Below are 21,342 nucleotides of genomic sequence, written 5' to 3' on the forward strand. Positions count from 1 at the left end.
CTTCAAATTGACTCCTTCTTTTTTACTTTAAATATGTGTTTTAAAGAAAGAAACTTTATGTTGCAACTGTAAAGGAAACACTAATTTTCCTTTGCAGAAACAGAATGTAACATAAAAATAAATACATAAATATTAAATATTAAAATGTTTTTAATGTTCAGCTGGGCACAGTCTTATCTATAGTATCTCCCCCATAGATTTCTTACTAATTACGAAGGGAAAAAATTAGAGTGGAGAAACCTGACAGATACCACCCCATCCGAGAGGTCAGAGTTTACAACAGCCATCAGGTGCCTCCTGATATGATGCACTGAGAAGGATACAGCATCACTTCGGTGGTGTTCTTGCCAAAAATGCATAACTTGAATCTGATCCCAAGGAAACACCAAACAAACCCAAACTGAGAGATGTTCTCCAAAATGGACTCTTCAAAAATATCAACCTCAAAAAAGACAAAGGAAGGCCGAGGCACCGGTCCAGATTAAAGGAGGCTAAAGAGAAGGGACAATTAGTTTCAATGTGTGATCCCAGATGAGGTCCTAGACTGGAAAAATAATTGCTATAGAATACGGTGCAATTTTATTTCACCATTTCAGTTGGTGAAGTTTGAACTTGGAATCTAAAACTCAGCCTCTAGAGCTGTATCACTGCTAAGTTTCCTGAATATGATAAGTGTACAGTAGTTATGTATGAGAATGACCTTGTTCTTAGGAGATACACACTGATCTGTGTGTGTAAAGGACTGTGTTGGTGATTGCATTAACTCACAAATGGTTCAGGGGGGAAACATATATATAGAAAGATATACATACACATACAGACGGAGAGAAAAATAAAGCAAATGTGGCAAAATGTCAACATTTGGCAAATCTGGAGAAGTTCAGGGAGTTCACTGTACTCTTCTTATAACTCTTCTGTTATAATTTTTTTCCAAATAAAAAGTTTTGAAAAATGTCCATCTGAAGAGAGCAAAGGAAGCTCACATATCATATCACTGGGGAGGGGTCCCACACTTCAGGAAACACGACTCAGTGCAGTTTCTCCATCTCTAATTCTCTCCCTTTTGTAGGTCTTACCTTCCCAGTTCAGCCTCTTCCTGGGTAGGTTCTGCCTACTTATTCCCCTCTTAGGGGTTCAGGACTCACATTAGCATATTAAAGGCTCTGAAAAGTCCTGCAGCCACAAAAATGTGGTGAATGCTTTTTGTTGGGGTGAGGGGCTGCTGTTTGTTGAGCTGCTACCATGTCTCTGGTGTGCTAAGAGCTGTAGGAAATAGATGCTATCATCATTATACCCATTTCACAGATGAAGGAACTGAGGCTCAAAAAGGCAAAGTCACTTATCCAAAGATTCCTAGGAAGCCAGAGAATAGGGATTAGATACCTCCCTTAATTACCCCAGTGCACCTGCTTTGGCAGCCACCATACAATTACTGGAGGCAATCTGGTGGTTGAGAGCAGCGATTCGGGGTTCAAATTCCAGCTCTACCACTTGCTAGCTGTGTGATCTGGAACAAGACACTTACCTGTAAGTTGTGGTGATGATTAAAGAATCAGTATATGGAGAGAACTTAGTATTTGACACAATGCCTGGGAGAAACAGAGACTCAGAGAGGTTAAGTGACTTGGCCAAGGACACACAGGAAGTGGCAGGTTTAGGGTTTGAACTCTGGTAGACCCCAGAGCCCCACCTATGACCCTGTGTCCTGCTGACCCTGAGCTCTGGGTCTAGTTGACCTTCTGCTTCTGGTCCCTATTTGCCCCCATCTCACAGCTCCTTTCCAGCTCCCCCTGCCTTAGTCAAGGCCTACAGCCATTTTCTGAGTCTGGGCGTGGCTCCAATCAGCCTCATGAGGACAGGAGATATTACTTCTGGGCCCTTTGCTTGGATCTCCAGCTCATATCCCACACCCAGCCTTGGTGGGGATGGTGAATGCAGCTTCCCTGCCACGAAGAGAGTCTTAAATGCTGCAGAAGTCAACACATCCACTCACAAACCAGTGGGTTACCAGAATGTTCCTCAGGCTCACCCACCTGCCTTCCTTCACAGGAACTAGGCCACACTAAAGCCAGCATGGGAAATATTTATTCAGCCAAAGAGAATAAAACAACAACAACAACAACAAACAGGGTCAGAATCCATTTCAGCCTAACCGATATTTTACACAATTGGATACGTTTGACTAAACTAATACATATGTATGGAGACTGGCGCATTTCCATTCAAACCAATGTAAATTACCTTTGACCAATATATTTTCCTGGAAATCAATGCATTTTAACACGAGATAATATTTATAAAATTGAATTTTTTATTGAAGCTAATGCAATTCTATTCTATTTTATGCATTTTTATTAAACTAATGCATTTTAAATTAATCCATTGTATATTAAGTACAACAGACATTGGTACTTACAGTAAAATAATATATGCCCGCTGAAATCAATACAGTTTCAAAACCCGGTGTTTTCCATTTAACTGAAGGATGTCAAGAATACGCAGCCACGAGTTCAAGACGTATGAATGTAAAATTGTGTCTTTTTCTTTTTTTTTTTTTTTTCAAAATCATTGTCACATAAAAGATATTGTACCTCAGGATATGGCCAGAGGCCCAAGGATTTAGATTTAATTCATGATTATAACAGCCAACTCAATCAAACATCCCACTTGACCAACTTTTTGACCAAGTGGACTGGTGATTCTTTTTTTTTTTAAAGTCTTTCATATTTTTTTTAATTAATTAATTAATTAATTAATTAATTATTTTGGCTGTGTTGGGTCTTCATTTCTGTGCAAGGGCTTTCTCTAGTTGCGGCAAGCGGGGGCCACTCTTCATCACGGTGCGCGGGCCTCTCACTATCGTGGCCTCTCTTGTTGTGGAGCACAGGCTCCAGCCGCATAGGCTCAGTAGTTGTGGCTCATGGGCATGGCCTAGTTCCTCCGCGGCATGTGGGATCTTCCCAGACCAGGGCTCGAACCCGTGTCCCCTGCATTAGCAGGCAGATTCTCAACCACTGTGCCACCAGGGAAGCCCAGGACTGGTGATTCTTTTTTTTTTTTTTTTTTTAATTTTATTTATTTATTTATTTTTATTTTTGACTGTGTTGGGTCTTCGTTTCTGTGCGAGGGCTTTCTCTAGTTGTGGCAAGCGGGGGCCACTCTTCATCGCGGTGCGCGGGCCTCTCACTGTCGTGGCCTCTCTTGTTGCGGAGCACAGGCTCCAGACGCGCAGGCTCAGTAGTTGTGGCTCACGGGCCTAGTTGCTCCGCGGCATGTGGGATCTTCCCAGACCAGGGCTCGAGCCCGTGTCCCCTGCATTGGCAGGCAGATTCTCAACCACTGCGCCACCAGGGAAGCCCAGGACTGGTGATTCTTTTTTTTTTTTTTTTAAAGAAATTCCTTTATTTATTTATTTATTTATTTATTTTTGGCTGTGTTGGGTCTTCGTTTCTGCGCGAGGGCCCTCCCCCGCTGCGGCAAGCAGGGGCCACTCTTCATCGCGGCGCGCGGGCCCCTCACCATTGCGGCCTCTCTTGCTGTGGAGCACAAGCTCCAGACGCGCAGGCTCAGCAGCTGTGGCCCACGGGCCCAGCTGCTCCGCGGCATGCGGGATCCTCCCAGACCAGGGCCCGAACCCGTGTCCCCCGCACCGGCAGGCAGGCTCCCAACCACTGCGCCACCAGGGAAGCCCAGGACTGGTGATTCTTAATCATGAAGCAGGCTTTCTCTAGTCGCGGCGAGCGGGGGCTACTCTTTGTTGTGGTGCGCAGGCTTCCCATTGCGATGGCTTCTCTTGTTGCGGAGTAAGGGCTCTAGGCGCGCGGGCTTCAGTAGTTGTGGCACGAGGGCTCAGTAGTTGTGGCTTGCGGGCTAGAGCACAGGCTCAGTAGTTGTGGTGCACGGGCTTAGTTGCTCCGCGGCATGTGGGGTCTTCCCGGACCAGGGCTCGAACCCGTGTTCCCTGCATTGGCAGGCGGATTCTTAACCACTGCGCCACCAGGAAAGTCCAAAGAGACTATTTATTAAGGTGAGGAAAGGTTTAGAAAAAGCAACGGTGCAGCCCCCTGGGGCTAGTAACTTTAGGGAGCTGTTACCACCTGGGCATACCAGGACGTGGAGGGGGCAGCTGGCAGAGAGAGAGCAGCTGTGGCCATCAGTAGAGAAACAGCCTTCCTCAGCAATCCAACAGAGAAGGAGCTAGGGGGATAAATACCCAGCCTCTCTCTCTTCCCTCTTGATCTCCTGTTGACACTTTCCATTGGCCAAATCAACCAAAAGCCAGAGGAAAAGGGAGACCATTATTGCAGTCCTGAGACAGCACAAAATATGCTGGAGAAAGGTTAAGAAGGGTGAACCTGACAGGGAAATGGAAAATACTAGAACACCTCCTGAATGCTTACTATACACCAAGTATTTTCTCATTTAATTCTCACAGCACCCTATGAGGAAGGTGCTACCATTATCCCCATTTCCAGGATGGGAAAATTGAGGCTCAGAGAGATAAAGTGGGAGAGCTAAGGTTTGGAGAGAGGTCCATCCAACTTTGTGGAGGAAGGGGACTGTTTCTGGTAAAGATCTTTTTCTTTAATTAAAGAATACAAGATTCTTTTTAGCATAATCATACCCCTTTCCTTACTGCTTGAGACTGTGACACGAGGACCTGATATCTGGAGCTGTGGAAGCTACCTTGTGACCATGAGGGGAGACATCACCAGCCCACTGAGTAGAGCAAGCCAGAAAGAACAGAGGAGTCTGAGTTCTTGTTGACATTGAGTCCCTAAACGAAGCCCAGAACCTCCTACCTTCCAGCTTCCTGGTAATTAACAATAAACACTCATCTTTTAAACCATTGTTGGTTGAGTTTACTGTTACTTGTAGCTAGAAGCATTCCTTATACACCATTACACATACATTGCTTGAATTTTTAATAATGAGTAAGTATTATCTTACTGAAAAACACAAAATCAAATAATAAATAACTGTTTAACCACTCCCCTCATCCAACTCCACCAAACTGGTCATGGGATTTCTTTTTCCTTCAGGACAAAACCCAGATGCACATGATTTTTTAAGGCTGAATTCACAGACCTATTTTATTACATTTTTATAAAAGTTTTTTTTTTTCATTATGCACATTTAGGTGGCAGAACAGCTCAAGCGTACGCATACCCATATTCCCTGTTGCTGAGGATGCTGTTTGCAGCTCTCACAGGGCGCAGCAGTGCGATTGTTGCATTTCCTGTGAGAGTCCCTTATAAGCCTGCTCTCTCCCCGCACCATCAGCTCTGAGTCTGTTCAGGGAAACTTTCAGAGTTCCCAGATGCAACCACAGAACCCCAGACCTGGGGGGATCTCATGGCATTTCCCTAGAACTTTCAGCATCTTCCTTCTATGACAAGAGAATTTTGTTCTAAATTTCCATCTTGCTCCTTTCTCTTTGAATACAGACTCAGGAGATTCTAGAACCTTAAGGGTTTGGGGACATTTACTCCTCCTGCAAAGATTTACAGTGGTGAGATTCCCTGATTTCACTCACTCACCCGTTGCTTTGGCTCGACTGAGCCTCCGCTTTCTCATCTGGAAAATGGGAGAGATGCTAGGACTCATCTCAAAGGATTGTGAGGGGAAGAGTTAAAACATGTGGAGTGACTGGCACAGAGTAGAGACTCTCTTATGAGTAACAAAAGTAGTATCATTGGTTTCTTTTTGAGAGTCAATAAAAGTTCTTAATGTATCCATCCACATACAGCTACCTTCCCCAGTGGTGGCTGTCCTTATCATGGAGGAATCTAGGTCATCAAAATGTCTCAACTTTGGATGAATGTCTATTTTATGAATTCATCCATAGCACTGATTAGCCAAGGAAGCTGATGGGAGTTAAGAGCTTGGACATTAAGATCAGAGAGACCTGATTCAAAGGGTTCAAATCTTACCTTCACTTCACAGCTGTGTGATCTTGGGCAAGTCACTTTGCCTCTATGGGCCTCTCAGCTTCCTCATTTGGAAAATGGGACTAATAATGTCTGCCTCACAGACTGGTCTGAAAATTAAATGAGGTTAGACATGAAAAGCTCTAAACACAGGGCACTTAAGAGCATCTGCCATATCTCTTTATAGCTGTCTTTTTTTTTTTTTTTTCTCTTGGCATGCATGGAAATAGCCATGGAGAGATGGATGCAAAGTTCTGTGGTCTACGTGCTAGTCTGTTTCCAGAGACAGATGGATAGAGGAAGAAAGTGCAAGGAGGTTATTGATTGAGTTGGAATTTTCTTTTCTTAAATAAAAGTGATCTCAAATTTATAGAAAAGGTAGAAGGGATTCATCATTAATATTTTAATACTGCTTCTAGATTCCAAACTCTCTGTAGGCTGAGACCCAGCTAATGGACTTTAGTATCCTGCACAGGGCCTGGCACTCAGCAGGTGCCCAGTCAATGCTGATTGCTCTAAATTCATCCCTGTATTAGTCAGCTCAGGCTACCATAACAAAACACCATAGCCTGGGGGGCTTAAACAACCATTTATTTTCTCACAGTTCTGGGGGCTGGAAGTCCAAGATTAGGGTGCCATCATGGTTGGGATCTGGTGAGGGCTCTCTTCCAGGTTTACAGATGGCCACCTCTTGTGATGTCCTAACATGGCAGGGAGAGGGAGAGGGGGAGAGGGAGACTGTTGGGGTGGGCTGGGCGTGCGTGCTCTCAGTGTCTCTTCTAATAAAGGCATTAATACCATCATGGGGGCCCCACCCTCATGACCTTGTCTAAACCTAGTTACCTCCCAAAGGCACCATTCCAAATACCATTACCTTAGGAGTTAGGGCTTCAACATATGAATTGGGGGGTGGGGAAGGACACAATTCAGTCCATAGCACTCCTCCAACATTTTGTGTTTCAATTGCAAGGTAGACAAAACCTCAAGGTGAGAAAAGTGCGTAAGAATCCTTGGATAAAGAGGACAAGGAATGAAAGAGTGAGCATTATAGGAACCACAGGCTCACCCACCTTCTTGGCTCTCACTGGTGGTTGGTGTAATGGCTAAGTGTTCAGGAGCTAGAGTTCATGGCTTGGATCCACTGCTGTGACACCTTGGGCAAGTGTCTTACCCTCTCTGGGTGTAAGTTTCTCTATCAGTAGGAAACAATGCTGTATTTGCCTGTATACCATTCCCCTTTCTTATTACAACAACATCTTGGTTTTCCTTTGGCCAGCTTATGCCCTTGTGGCTTTACCCCCCTCATCACTACCCTGCCCCAGCTATAGAACTGGGCATGCAATCTGGGCCTGGTCTAACAGAGTCAGGGTGATTGGCTCAGGGGTCCAGATCTGATCTGGACCAGTGAGAGTTTTTCCCAGGATTTCTGGTGGAACCTTTGGAAAGAGGCTCTCTCTTTTCCCTGGGGATGTTAAACTGCGAGGACAGACACCTGGGCTGCTAGAAGCCATCGTGGCCACCCTGGGGAGAAGCCTCTCTGAAAATGAAGGCAACAGAAGAAATCAGAGTCCAGAGAAGGAAAATGATAATGTCTAAAATTCAACCTCAGAGGCTCTTGATCCAGCTGTACCCGAAGCCCATCACACCATTAAACTTTCCAGTTAAATAAGCTAATAAACTATTTTTAGCTTAAGCCAATTTGAGAGATGTTTCCCTCCCTTGCAACAAGAAGCATGTGACTAATTCAAATGCATTAGCTGGAACTACCTTCATGTTTGCAACCTGTGCTCATGTCATCTGATTCTCTTGGGTTTGGGAAGATATGCAGCACATTCTCTTGCAAAGTTGAAGAGAATTACAACTTGTCTCAATCTTCGAAGATTAACCAAGAACGGATACCTCTTTTGATCCTCACAGCACCCTTGTGAGGTAGCTGAGCAGCTATTGTTATATTCTATAGTAGACACTGTCGGTCAGTTGGTGTTCCAGCATCCTTTTCCATCTTCCTTCTCCCGTTTTGTTCAGGTTCCCAGCCCCCTCCCCACGAAGCCACTTGTTTCTGGGAAAGCTGAGCCCACTCCCCAGTCAGGGTAAGCCCTCCCCCTTCTCAGCTGATTCAAGAATGAGCATGTGACTCAATTCTGGCCAGTGGGATGTGAGGAGAAATCCGCTGGGCGGGGCTTCTGGGGGACGTCCCCCCAGCCCTCTGAGAGAACTTCCTGTGAACTTCGTCCTGTGGAAGCTCTGGCGCCATCTTGCTTTGCCCTGAGGAGAAAACCTCGAGGGCTGCAGAGCAGAGGGTTGGAAAATGCCTGCATCCGGACTTGAACCGCAAATTACCAGAATTACCCGTTTTGAGATCTGCTCCACCTCAGGACTCCCCGGTATGTGAGATAATAATTATCTATTTCTTTCAGACCATTTTGAGTCAAGATTTCTGTTACCCTCAAAACCATTTGAGTAATACACTCATTTTATAGATGAAAGAAAGAATTTCAGAGAGGGGAAGTGGCTTTCTCTGATATATTGTCAAGATTATTTTGGTTGCAGGTGACCGAGATTTAACTCGAACAGCCTAAGAAAAGAAAAAGGAATTTATAGACTCGGGTAAATTCAGAGTACAGGGGTGGATAAATGTCCCTCAACTGGTGAATGGATAAACTGAGGTACATTCGTACAATGTATTTATTCCTTAGCAATAAAAAGGAACAAATCACTGATAGACTAACAACACGGGTGAATCTCAAATGCATTATGCTAAGTGAGAAAAGCCAGACTCAAAAGGCCACATACTGTGTGATTTCATTTATATGACATTCTGGAAAGGACAAAACTTTACAGACAGAAAACAGATCATTGGTTGCCGTGCGTGGAGTTGGGGGCGGAGTGAGGGAGCAGATTATGAAGGAGAATGAGGGATTTGGGGCTGGGGATGGAACTGGTCTGGATCTTGATTGTGGTGCTGGTTAAATACCTGTGTTTGTCAGAACTCATAGAACCACACAGAAAATAAGGTGAATTTTACTGTATGTATATTATATAAATATATATATATTTTTAAATTAGGAATCGTAATAGGATGCGGAGTTAACCGCGTAATGGGTACAGAGTTTCTGTTTGGGGTGATGAAAATTTTGGAAAAAGATAGTGATGATGGTTGCACAACATTGTGACTGTAATTAATGCCACTGAATTGTACATTTAGAAATGGCTGAAATGACATTTTATGTTAAATATATTTTACCACAATTGATTTTAAAGTGAAAAAAAAAAAGAGTCTGGGGGTAGATTTCAGGCATGACTGGATCCCGGTTTCTGCTCATCTCCAGGCTCTCTTTTCGCCCATCTTGGCTTTATTTCCATCAGGCTCTCCCCAGGTGGTACAGAGACGGCCTTGGGCAATTCCAGGTGCACCTCCTCTCAGCTCAGCAACATGAGCAGGAGGGAAGTGATTCTTTCCCAATAGTTCTTGAAAAGCTCACAGTTGAGTCTCACTGGCTTGCCTTTAGGACAGGAGCTTGCCCTTGAACCAATCACTGGGGCCAAAGGGTTGGAGTGATCTAATTGGCCAGTCTGGGTCACATGCCCACTCCCAGAGCTGGGGGAGTAGCTCCACCCCCAACCCTTTGGAGGGAGAGTTGGGAGGGATGGATTCAAAGAAAACGGAGGAGCTTGCCAGCAGCGCCCACACCCAAGTTAAATGTTGAATGGCCCAGCCCCAATTCTCTGCCCGACACTTAGGCAGGCTGTGCCATTCTGTCCTTACTTCTCTCCAGCAAAGCCCACGTAGGTACAACATACACTCATCATTCCATCCCTGGGTTTGCATAAAAACCCACGTCCACGAAGTAGCAACTGCAATGTTTTTCAATCACACAGCAAAGATATTTAAAAATATCACCCATATGTGTTTTAAATACAGGCAAATAGCTGGCAAGGCAGCCAGCTTCACACCCGCGTGCCATTCTGAGTTATAATCTTCTCGCTTCCAACTCTCAAAATCACACGTTGAAGGCCAGACAAGCCCAGAACACTGCTAAGGCTTTGCGTCTACCCAGAATCTTCCCAACCGCTCAGCCTAGATTTCTTTTCTGGTAGAGGAAACATCTATGATCCTGGGAAGGAATTTAAGGGCCCCTGGGCTTGAGCTTAATTGTTTGCCCTCCTCTGAGAACACAGAAATGGAGTCAAGAAGTTTTTAGTGAAGTTTAGGAAGTTTCCCAAACTCTTTCATGAAACCATCCTCACAGTCCAGCCCACACTAGCTCTCTCACTTCCCCCTCCTGCCTGCCCATAGTGTCATCTATCCAATATTAAAGTCTTTAAAATCCAGCCTTGCATATATGCCATCTTATAACTTGAGACTCCCCACGTTTTCTCACCTTCCAGATTTATTCTTTCCTTTAATATCCAAACTAATACCCTTCTGCTATACATATCAGATAATTCCAACTTAAAGTGGCTAAAATTATAATAGGTTTTCTTTATCTTATACAGGAAGTGCAGAGGTAGGCAAGTCCAAGTTTGGTGTGATCAGTGGCTATGTGACATCAATTCTCTACCCTGCCATTCTTTGTGTGGCCTTTACCTGCAGCCTGCTTCCCATCATGACCCTAAAATGGCTGCCACTGCACCAGCTATCACATCTAGGCACAGAGGCATCTACAGAAGCACTTCAGCATATCTCCCCTCACATCTCATTGGCTAGAACTTAGCCACATGTCCACTCTTAGGCTAATCACCAGCAAGGGCAATGGGAGGAGGAGCACCAAGAAGAATATGAAGAAGAGGGAGGAGGAAGAGGAAGAAGAGGAGGAGGAGGAAGGGAAGGGGCAGGTCATGGGGGAGGAGATTTCTGAGAAATCTTCAGGAGCTGTTATAATCTCCTTTTTATAATCTCTCTTGGGGTTGGTGCACATTTCACTCTTGCTCTCTCTAAACCCTCCCGCCCCTGCTCTGGTGGTTCCCTGCTTTACCACAGCGCTACATAGGCTTGACTAAGGTGCTTTAAGTCTCATTAATCTTCTTCCAAAACCTCTGGAATATGAAAGTTTTTATTTTCAAGTTTGTAGCAAACTCATTTGGCTGCAAAATCTGCCCAGGACTGGTGCAATGTATAGACTTCAAAAAAAAACCCAAAAACCCAACACTTGATGTGAACAGTCATACATTTTCTGTAGAAGTATCAGTGTGCTGGGCCACACGGTGCTGCCCAGGCTCTGCATGTAATATAAGGTATGTGGTAGTCTAAACATCTGAGAAATTTTGAATTCCCAAATACATCTGGTCCCAAGGGGTTTGGATAAAGTAGGTTATGCAGTTTGTTGATTATTATTACCATCTCCACTTTATAGATGAGGAAAATGAAACTCAGTTTCAGTAGCTTGCCCAAATTTACATAGTGAGTGTGGCCTGGATTTAAATTCAGGATGTCTAATGTCAAAGCCAAGGCCATCACACAACACAACCCTTTGATCCTTCCCATGCACAGACACAATTTTTGCTGTATCCATGTACCATATATTATTATTTACTTAATATTTTTCTCTGGGCTGGCTCACTTTTTACTTAAATAAATGTTTTTGTAAAAGGAAACTTTCTATCACTGCTCTAAATGGAAAACTGGCATCTTTTGCCATAAACAGAAAATAGCTACATATAAATAAATACATTTAGAGTAAAGTAATGAATTAAATTCTTGCCTGCCAGAGGAGCTGAGCCTGAGAGCTGAGATTTTTCCAGGGACAGAAGCATTATAGACATGATAGCGACTAAGTGAAGCTTGTTTTTTGGAGCAATCAGAAAGATTGAGAGACACTTAAAAGAGGGTGGGCTTCCTCCCGATGGGATTCGAAGTTGTAGAATGTTCCTTGTGTGCTCTAGAAACATCTGGAAGCTCATAGATCACACTTTGGGAAGTACAGAGTTGTGCACACCTGGGCAGCTGCTCAGCTCACAGCCTCCCCATGGTGTCCTTGCATGTGCTATCTGCCTGTTGCCCATGAATAACAGACCTCACCGTCCGTGACCCAGGCTTGGCCAGTCAACCTCTTCCCTTTCATCTTTGGCCTTGACCCCATAAGGATATGCTTCCAGAGCTACTAGGGCCATGGTTTTAGACTTGTGGACAGAGTAAAAGGAGCAAAATCAAGCTGACATCTAGACAGAAGCAGATGGAAAGCAGCAAAAGAGAGTCTAGGCTGTGCTGAGGGCCTAGCTTGGGGTGTATCCAGCCAAACTCCTGACCTTTTGAGATATGGGAGCCAACAAATTCATTCTTTTGCTTAAGTTCATCCAACTGAAATAGCCGTGACTGGTTCACAGTGACAATATGGTCTGGTTAACAAGCACCAAACTTGAGGACGCCACAAGGATTTACAAAGGAAGTGTGTGATGGTCAGTTTGATGTGTCTGCTTGGCTAGATGGTAATGCCCAATTATTCAGACACTAATCTGGGTGATGCTGTGAAGATATTTTGTTGATGTGATTAAAGTCTATAATCGGTTGACTTTAAGTCAGAGAGACTATTCTACGTAATCTTTGTGGGCCTGATTCAGTCAGTTTGAAAGGCCTTAAGAGCAGAGCTGAGACTTCCTCGAAGAGCCAGAAATTCCTCCTGTACAGAGCAGCTTTACCCTAGAGTCCTGGCCTGCCCTTCCTGATGGCCTGCTCTACAGATATCAGACTTGGCTAGTCAGCCCCACAATTACAAAGACCAATTCCTTGCAATAAATCTCTTAGTGTACATCTCCCGGTTCTGTTTCTGTGGCAGATCCCTGAATGATACAGTAGGAAAGGAAAGAACTTGTGTGGAAGGATATGCATGTTTAAACCATGTTGATAAGTACATGTAACTGTCTTATGTTCCTTTAATTCTTTGCTACACTAGTAGGTTTTAATAGTCAAGCCCTTTCTGCTCGTCATGGAAAAATAGAACTAGTTTTTGGTGGATTTACCATCCCAGTCGCTTGTGGAAGAAGAAGGGAGAAGGGGAGATTGTAGAGGAGATCAAGGGTGAGATATCTGGGTGGAGGAAAAGACAAAATGTCTTGGATGAAAGGGGGAAAGTGGGTTTCCTTCCCCTCCATTCCACCCCACCTTGGAGTAGGAAGAGATGTTCTAGGGCAGTGGGACAAAGGAAGAAGAAGGGTCTGTGGGTGTTGAGAACAGAGGGGACCCTGAATCCCGTTTCCTTACACCGCTGCAAGACCCCAGAGGTGGAGCAGTTCATGGTGTGTCTAGGCCGTGGGTATCCCAGGCAAGGGTTCCTGCATTTGGAGCCCATTCCTTGTATTCACAGGGCCTTTGTCTAGGGTGTGCTGGTGGGCAGGGACTGCACCTCTTTTCAGCACAGGTACCACCATATGCATGTATGTTGACTACAAAGATGAGCAATCACCAGGAGAGTAGCTGCTTCTCCCTTGCCCTCAACACTCATATTTTGGGGGACCTCAAGGGGCACCTTGCTTTAAGAAACCTGACATATGCTCTTCCCAAATAAAATTTGTCTTCAAGAAAAAGCCAAACCTGACATATGGAGATTGGAACTTACTCAAATGATCAGTAGTCATCTTCAACAATCATTGCATGCCCACTCTGCATCAGATCCATTTGCTACGATTTCAGACCCTATTGGTGGCCCTGCAAGGAAAGGAGATTCAGGAAAACGAAGGATTCCCAGGGCCACATGCTGGGTGTCACACAGCAAATTTAGTCCTTGCTTTTTTCATGAAAGCAAACAACCTTCTGTTCCAGTCAGTGTTTTAAAATTCATTTTGATCTATTTCAGATATGAGAAATAATATTAGAGCATCTGTATACCTACCACCTGGTTTTAAAAAATAAAAGATTACCAGCTAAAGCCCCTACCTCCCCCTCTCCAATCTCAGTCCCTCCCTCTCCCCCCTAAAAGGTACTCTATATCTTTTTTTTTTTTTTTTTTAATTTTTTTTTTTAACTTTGGGTTTATTTATTTATTTATTTTTATGGCTGTGTTGGGTCTTCGTTTCTGTGCGAGGGCTTTCTCTAGTTGTGGCAAGTGGGGGCCATTCTTCATCGCGGTGCGCGGGCCTCTCACCATCGCGGCCTCTCTTGTTGCGGAGCACAGGCTCCAGACGCGCAGGCTCAGTAATTGTGGCTCACGGGCCCAGCTGCTCCGCGGCATGTGGGATCTTCCCAGACCAGGGCTCGAACCCGTATTCTCTGCATTGGCAGGCAGATTCTCAACCACTGCGCCACCAGGGAAGCCCAGTACTCTATATCTTGAACTTGGTGTTGATCATCCCAGGGAGTTTACACTTTATTGAAACATACTAATGTAGAATAGTGTTACCTGTCCTTAAAATTCACATAAATAGTATCATACTGTTTGTGTTCTTTGGGAACTTGCTTTCTTCACTCAGCATTACTGTTTGTGAGAATCCTCCATGTTGAATAGTGTGGTTCTGAATCATTTACTTCCCCCATTTACAGAGTTCCATTGTGTGAATCCACTACAATTTATTTATCCAGTCTACTGTTGATGGGCATTTGGGTTTTTACTTCTTGCCTTTTTTTTTTTTTAACCATTATGAACAATCATTTATAAAGATGCAAATCATTTATATCCTGCCCAATGCATTTGAACAGGAGTTCCTGGTGAATATATCCCTAGGAGTAGATTGCTGGGGCATGCGGCCTGTGTATCTTCTACTTAACTAGACTTTGCCAGATTGTTTTCTAAGGTGCTTGTACCAGTTACACCCCCACCAGCAGTGCATGAGAGATCCATTTGTTCCACATTCTCGTCAACACTTGGTATTATCAGGCTTTGACATTTTAGCCAATCTGATGAGTGTGAAATGGTACCCCATTTGGGGTTTAATTTGAATTTTGCTAGTTACTAGGGAGGCTGAGCAGCTTTTCGGGTATTTATTGGCCATTTGAGTGTCCTCTTCTGTGAAATACCTCTCTGGGGCTGTCACATGGAGTTTTAGAAAGGGATCTCTTTAGGCAGGGCCACTCTTGGGTTATTTTAGTTTTTATTTTTTTATTTTTTGAAGCACCAACTTGCCAAACAAGTTGACGTTCAAGACTCTAACAAAGAAGAGAAACAGGGTGAGGGTCGGGGACGGGGCTGAGGCAAAGGAAGTGGGACTCTTCTCTGTTTCTCTCAGTGATGCCCCTTAGGAGTCAGCATTGGATGATGAACCTTAGGACAGCTTATATTTCTACTGGTCTCGTAATTGTCACCATTTGGATCTTCACGCCTCCACTCTTGAATTGAGCAGGGAGCAGCACTCCCCTTTACAGGTGAAAAACGAGGCCTCCAAGGTGCTAGGTGACTTGCCCAAGGCCACATGGCATCATGACTCTAGCTGACTGGGGTGCAAGACCTGCTGGCACCCCAGCACCCAGAACCAGTGGTGAAGGCCACTAGGAAGGCTGGTGAGAGCACCATGGAACCTCACCTGTGGGCTAAGGTGGGTCCTGTCAGGGCAGTTGGATGCCCTAAGCAGGGACTCAGTGGGAACCAAGGTCTGATTTCAGGGAGCTCATAGTCTGAGGTCAGGAGGTCACAGCAGGCTGAGAGCACAAAGCCCCAAGGCATCCAGGCTGGGTGACAGTGGGGGAAAATCCAGGTTGGTGAAACCAAGCACTGGCTCAGGAAGGGGTGCAGGGTCCAGCCTGCCGGTGAGGTAGCACTGGATGCACTTGCTGCAGCAACAAATAGGCCCCGGTGCACAGTGGCTCAGCATGAGAGCCATGTGTTTCATAGCTATGGGACAATCCTTGGCAGGTGTTCCTGGATGGTGGAGGCTGTCCTCCACATGTGATCCAGGAAGCCAGGCTCCTCCCTACCCTTGAGTCTTGCATCCTCCTCCTGGGACCAGTGGGCCGGGCATGTTCCTTTCCTGGCAAAGGCAACAGTGCAAGAGATGTATATCTTGAGATGTGGGCTCAGAACTGGCACGCCAACACTTCCAGCTCATTCTTTTGGCCAAAGCAAGTCATGTGGCCAAACCCAAGCTCCAGTGGCAGGGACATATGCCCCACCCACAGTGGGATGGACACTGCTAAGTCACATGGCACTGTGTATGAATAGAGGGAAAGGTGAAGAATCGGGGTCAGTGACACCATCAACAATAGGTAGATATTATCCCTCCTATTTTCTAGAGGAGGATGCTGATGTCCAGAGAGGTTAAGCACCTGGATTTGAGCCACACAGCCAGACAGCCACAGGTTCAGGATTCAGACCCAATGGCTCTTGAACCCCCAAGTCCTGGCTCCTGCCAACACCGTGCCACACCAAAACTTAACTCCGCCACTGCCGGCATCGTCAGGCAGCCACCTCCCGGCGACTGACTTTTAAATAAAATGTGGAGTGCACAATTTCCTGTACCTAATCTCTTTTACATTTGTCTCTTGTCTGGGCCACCATCTGTCCCTCCACTCTGCAGTGATGCTTCAGCAGTGGGGCAAGGCCTTGCCAGCCAGGTTCCGTCCACCTTCATGCCACTTAGCAACCTCCCTCAGATGCAAGTTTCCTGACACAGGATCCCATGATTAACAGATGCTCTTTAGTTAGCTTTATTTCCGTCGTGTTTATGGCCTCCCTGAGATTATCTTAATCCCATAGCCCTCCAGAATACACATAATGCATTTGTGGCCATTTGCCTCCCTGGGGATTGGGAGGAAGAATGGGACTGTCAGTGACTCTCATGGGGGAGGACTTGCCCTCTAAAGCCAGACTTCATCTTGTAGAGAAGTTTCCAGACTTAAGAGAGGCTGGGAGGTTAGAGGTGATAGGACAGCTCAGCAGCAGTAGGGAATGTGAGAAATCCAGAGGAGTCTGCCTGGATTTTAATCCACTCACTGGCTCTGTGACCCTAGGCAAGTTACATCATCTCTGTGCCTCAGTGTCCTCACCTGTAAAATGGGAATAGTAAAAATGCCTACTTCATGGAGTTGTTATGATGTTAAATGAGTTAATTCTTAGTCCTTACAACAGTGCCTGGCACACAGGGATTCAGTTATAATTAATTATAATTATATAGCTATTATATTGGGCTTCTGAGGCTCATCTTTTGCCCACCCCTCTAAGTATCACTTATTTTTCCCAAACATCAATACTGCTAATAGCAGTCTACATTTACGGAGTGCTTACTGATGTCAGGCTCTTTGCATGCACTATCTCATTTAATTCTCACCACAACACCAAGAGGTCCCCATTGTACAGATAGGGAAACTGAGGTTCAGAGAGGTGGAGTGCCTTGCCCCACATCTAAAAAGTGGCAGAGCCAGGATTTGAATCAGAATTCGGACTGGGGTCCCTCTGACTCCAGCCCTGCTTCTTGTTGCCCCTAAATTATACCTGTATTTGGTCTGAGAGGAATGGAGATGGAGAGTAACTGACTAGACTTCCACTATGTCGTTGCTTCTTCCAACCACATCACTGGGGGCTTTACCCCGCTTCACAGTTGATGAAGCAGGTTCAGGAGGTGGAAGTGACTTGCCCAAGGACACACGTTTAGGAACGGGACATCCAGGAGTTGCTGCTCCATTTGAACTCATGTCTGACTTCAGACTCGATTTAGGTATCTGACCCTGAGATAGCAATTGATTCTGTGTCTGCAAGTGGCAGAGTAGTGATTCAGATCCCTGCCTCTGGACCCGATGCTCTTTCCTCTGCCTTTGTCCAAAGAAATTGCTGCCCAGAGAAGGAGAGAGGAGGAGAGAAAGGAGCTTTAAGGGGCAGGGTGTGCCCCAAGGTCTAGCTTTGGGCTCACTCACTTATTGCCATCCAGCTTGGGTGCTGCCCAGAGCCGTACTCTGGTCCCAGGGGCGCTCAGGCTTGGAGCTCAGGTTGGCGGATACACCAAGTGTCCACCAGGTGGGGCTTTTGCTAAAGGCCGTGCTCCAGGAGGTCCCAGGAGAGGCCTTGCTGCCCCACCCTGGAAAGTACAACTGGGCACACACACCACTGTACAGTATACTCACCCACATGCATACAGCCTGTGCAAGCCTGTGTGTGAGCACACAGGTGTGTTCCAGAGAATCTTTCTGGCTTGTGTGCAAATGTGCGTGAATAGATGTGTGCACTGGCATGCAGGCATGTGTGCGTGTGTGTATGTGCAAACATGTACAATGTGAGTGTGTGCAGGGGTATAGGGAAACAATGTGAGTGCAGGTGTGTATGTGTGTGTGCGCACATGTGCAAATATGTACGTGTGTGTGTGCAAAAGCGGGTGTGGCACATGTGTGGTAGGTTAGACCTGAGGTCCTCAGGATCATTTTAAAGTCTCTTTCCTAGACTGTTTGGAGGTGGGAGGCTGGGACAGATGACCTCTCAGGGTCCCCAGTGCCTGGCACATTTGCCAAGGATCCTGATGGACACCAAGGATTTGCAGCAAGAAGGGTCATGGTAGGAGGGCTAGATTTATTTCCTGGGTCAGGGAGTGTTTGAATTGGGGGGACTTTGCTCCCCCAGATGCTGAGTTCTTTAGTCCACAGAGGTTTCTGGGGTTGGAGGGATGGGGACCCAGCCTTCAAAGGAGAGCTTCTAGAGCCTACATTCTGGACTCCCAGAGCTCTGGAGAGTGTGGCTGGAGGCTGTGGATACAAGGGAGACTCAGCTCTGGGATCCAACCCTGACTCAGCCCCTCACCAGCTGGGAAGTGAATTCAAAGCCCCTCAGAGGAGTTAGAGGCAGCTGAGAAAAGGAAGGGGGTGGCGTTCAGGGTTAAGAACTTAAGCCCCAGCATCAAACAGAACTGGATTTGACCCCCAGCTTTGTTGCTTACATGCTATGTGACCTTGGGCAAGTCACTTGCCCTCTCTGAGCCCCCATTTCCTCAGCTATTAAAGGGAGGAAATGGCCATACTTACCTCCAAGTGCTGTTACAAGGAGGAAATTAGATAATGGGCAGAGCGAGCCAGGCTTGTGGAAAGCAGGTCATAAACGGCAACATTATCATTTTTTTTTGATCCTGTGGGGCCAAGTGGATCATCTTTTGGTTTGTGGGAGCCAAGAGCTAGGACATCAGAAGCTCCAAGGAGGCTGAGGGAGTGGTATCTCAGGGACTGGCTGCCAGGGTGGCAAACACAACCCCTCTTGGCTCTGATTTGTCTGAATGGCATCTTCCAGGAGCACCTTCATTCACTTCCCTCCTGCCTTGAACTTAGGCAGCAGGAAAAGCTAGAGCTAGGGTCAAGGCTTTTACAGCAAGGCTACCAAAAGGTGCAGGTTTTCCCACCCAGCCTCCAAACCATGCTCAGCCATTGTCCTGTTGAATGAACTTGGGTGAGCTGTTCTGTCTCTTTGAGCCTCAGTTTGCTAATCTGTAAAATGGACGCAGCCATGATAGATTGTGAGATTTGACTAGAATGTTAGTGAGGCCCCCGGTGCATAGTAGGCACCATTATGACAATGACGATGACAATGTGATGATTGGACAGGGGCAAAAAGGAAAGTGTAAGCATTCACATCTCCCCATCTTACCTAAGGAGAAAAAGAATTCTTTCTTTCTTTTTAGGTACTGGATGGTACTTTGCTGACTAGAGGAAATGTGAGAACCTCAGATTTGAAGAAGGAGGAGAAACTAGAGCAGGAGGGGGGACGGAAATGGAGGAAGAGGGAGAAAGAGCTGGGGAAGATTGAAACTGAGAGTGAGCGATGAGTGAGAGAAGACGGATGAGCTGTTTGAGAGGAGAGAGATTAAAAACAGAAATTGGAGCGGTTGCTTTAATGAAGGGAACTTTGGGGAAAGAAAGAAGCAAAAAGGATTTTAAGGCATTAAGCTCTCCATGCCCCACCCCTTAAGAAAGCCAGCGGTAATAGTCTATACTCTTCATTGAAGCTTTAAGGGTCCAGTTTTGTGGAGTTTTATTTGGGTGGGGGTGGGGGTGGGCGTGCTGAAGGGCTTTGTTGCTCTTCTCTGGACACGGGGAAGACCCTTCAGAGTTCATAGACCTGGGAGCCGAGAGAGGAATGGGTGCCCTAGTGGGCATGAAGCCAGGTGGGGCCACTTGAGCCAGATGTATGGGATTTGGGAAAGATGGAGAGCCAAATGGGTGCCCTCAATTCTGTGGTGGTTGTTTTGGGGGACTTAGATCACTGTCCAATTTGCACACTCTGCTGCTAAAATAGGGGTGCAGAATTGGAAGGCAGATTTCTGCCCTGGAGCCAGCTTCTCAGGGGCTCAGGGAAGCTGTGTGCCTGAAGAAGAGCCTGTGCCAGTGGGGAGCAGAGTTCTAGAAACTCTAATTAGCTAATGTTTCTAAATCTCCTGGAAGCTGCCAGGTGCCAAGTGGTGTTTCATTCTGGGGATATTCAAAGAAAGTTCAGTCCTGGTTCTGGCCATAGATCCAGCTCTGAAAGGGACCCTGGGCTATTACATGACCAGAGCTATTGGGATGCTTAAAAAATAACAAAAAAAAAACAACAACAAAAAAAACAGACATGGCATAGTAAAGTCAGCTTAATAAGGATATATTTTTCAGTTCAAATGTTCTGTGCTTTTGGAAAAAAAGGAACGTGTTGAGTTTCTTTCTTTAAATTCATAGAGTTGCAGGCACCTCCACCTGGAGTTGATCTTTTTGTATAGTGTGAGGTAGGGATCTAAATCTGTTTTTCCCCATCTGGATAGCCAGTTGGCCCAGCACCATATTGAAAATGAAGTCCATCCTTTCCCCACTAGTTTACAATGCCAGTTCTGCCATCTATTTGTGTAAGTTCATTCTATATTGGTGTGAGTCTGTGTCTAAGCTTTTAATTTTGTCCCCTGAGTCTCTTTGTCAGTCATTCTGCTCACTGTCTTTATTATTGAAGCTTTATAATAAGTCTTGATGTATGATAGGAAAAGTTCCCTCATCTTATTATTCTTCAAAATTGCCCCTGCTATTCTTGGCCCTTGCATCTTCATAAGAATTTTAAGATGGGCTTGTCAAGTTCTGCGAAAAACCTTATTGGGATTTTGATTGGAATGGTCTTAAATTTATGGATTAATTTGAAGAGAAATGACATCTTTACCATATTACAGCTTCCAGCCCATGAATAGGGACATCTCTCTATTTAGTCAGATCTTCTTTCATAGACATCTCAAATGGATGTGATATTGTGGTATGTGTATCAATCAGGGGCTCAGGAAAAAACAGATCCCCTCCACCCCAACTGAATTAAGATTCCTGATGATAAAAGTAATTTGTACTCATAAAAGAAATTAAGATGATGGTGTGGAAATTATGAGACCTCTAAAACCATTTTCCTCAACTAATGTCTGTTAACCAATTGATGTCTAGTTTTCCTTAACTTTTTTCTAAGTAACATATTTTAAGCAAAGATGGGATTATTTATAATACTGTTGTATAACCTGCTTATGTTCACTTTACCATATATCCTAGACATCTCTTCACCTTATCACATGTACACAC

The 21,342-nt window shown here is 45.4% G+C and overlaps 1 protein-coding gene across 1 annotated transcript in view; it reads left to right on the plus strand.

The window, feature by feature from the left end:
• Positions 1 to 16,300, plus strand: part of CCDC63 (coiled-coil domain containing 63) — a 118,063-nt gene extending 101,763 nt beyond the window's left edge. Inside the window, exon 11 of the mRNA XM_036823783.1 lies at positions 16,087 to 16,300. Within this exon, the coding sequence (XP_036679678.1) occupies positions 16,087 to 16,115 (29 nt within the window). The 3' untranslated portion in view covers positions 16,116 to 16,300. The remainder of the gene's footprint in view (positions 1 to 16,086) is intronic.
• Positions 16,301 to 21,342: the final 5,042 nt, after the last annotated feature.

The sequence above is a fragment of the Balaenoptera musculus genome, chromosome 14 (genome assembly GCF_009873245.2).
Source record: "Balaenoptera musculus isolate JJ_BM4_2016_0621 chromosome 14, mBalMus1.pri.v3, whole genome shotgun sequence".
Classification (NCBI taxonomy): Eukaryota; Metazoa; Chordata; class Mammalia; order Artiodactyla; family Balaenopteridae; genus Balaenoptera; species Balaenoptera musculus.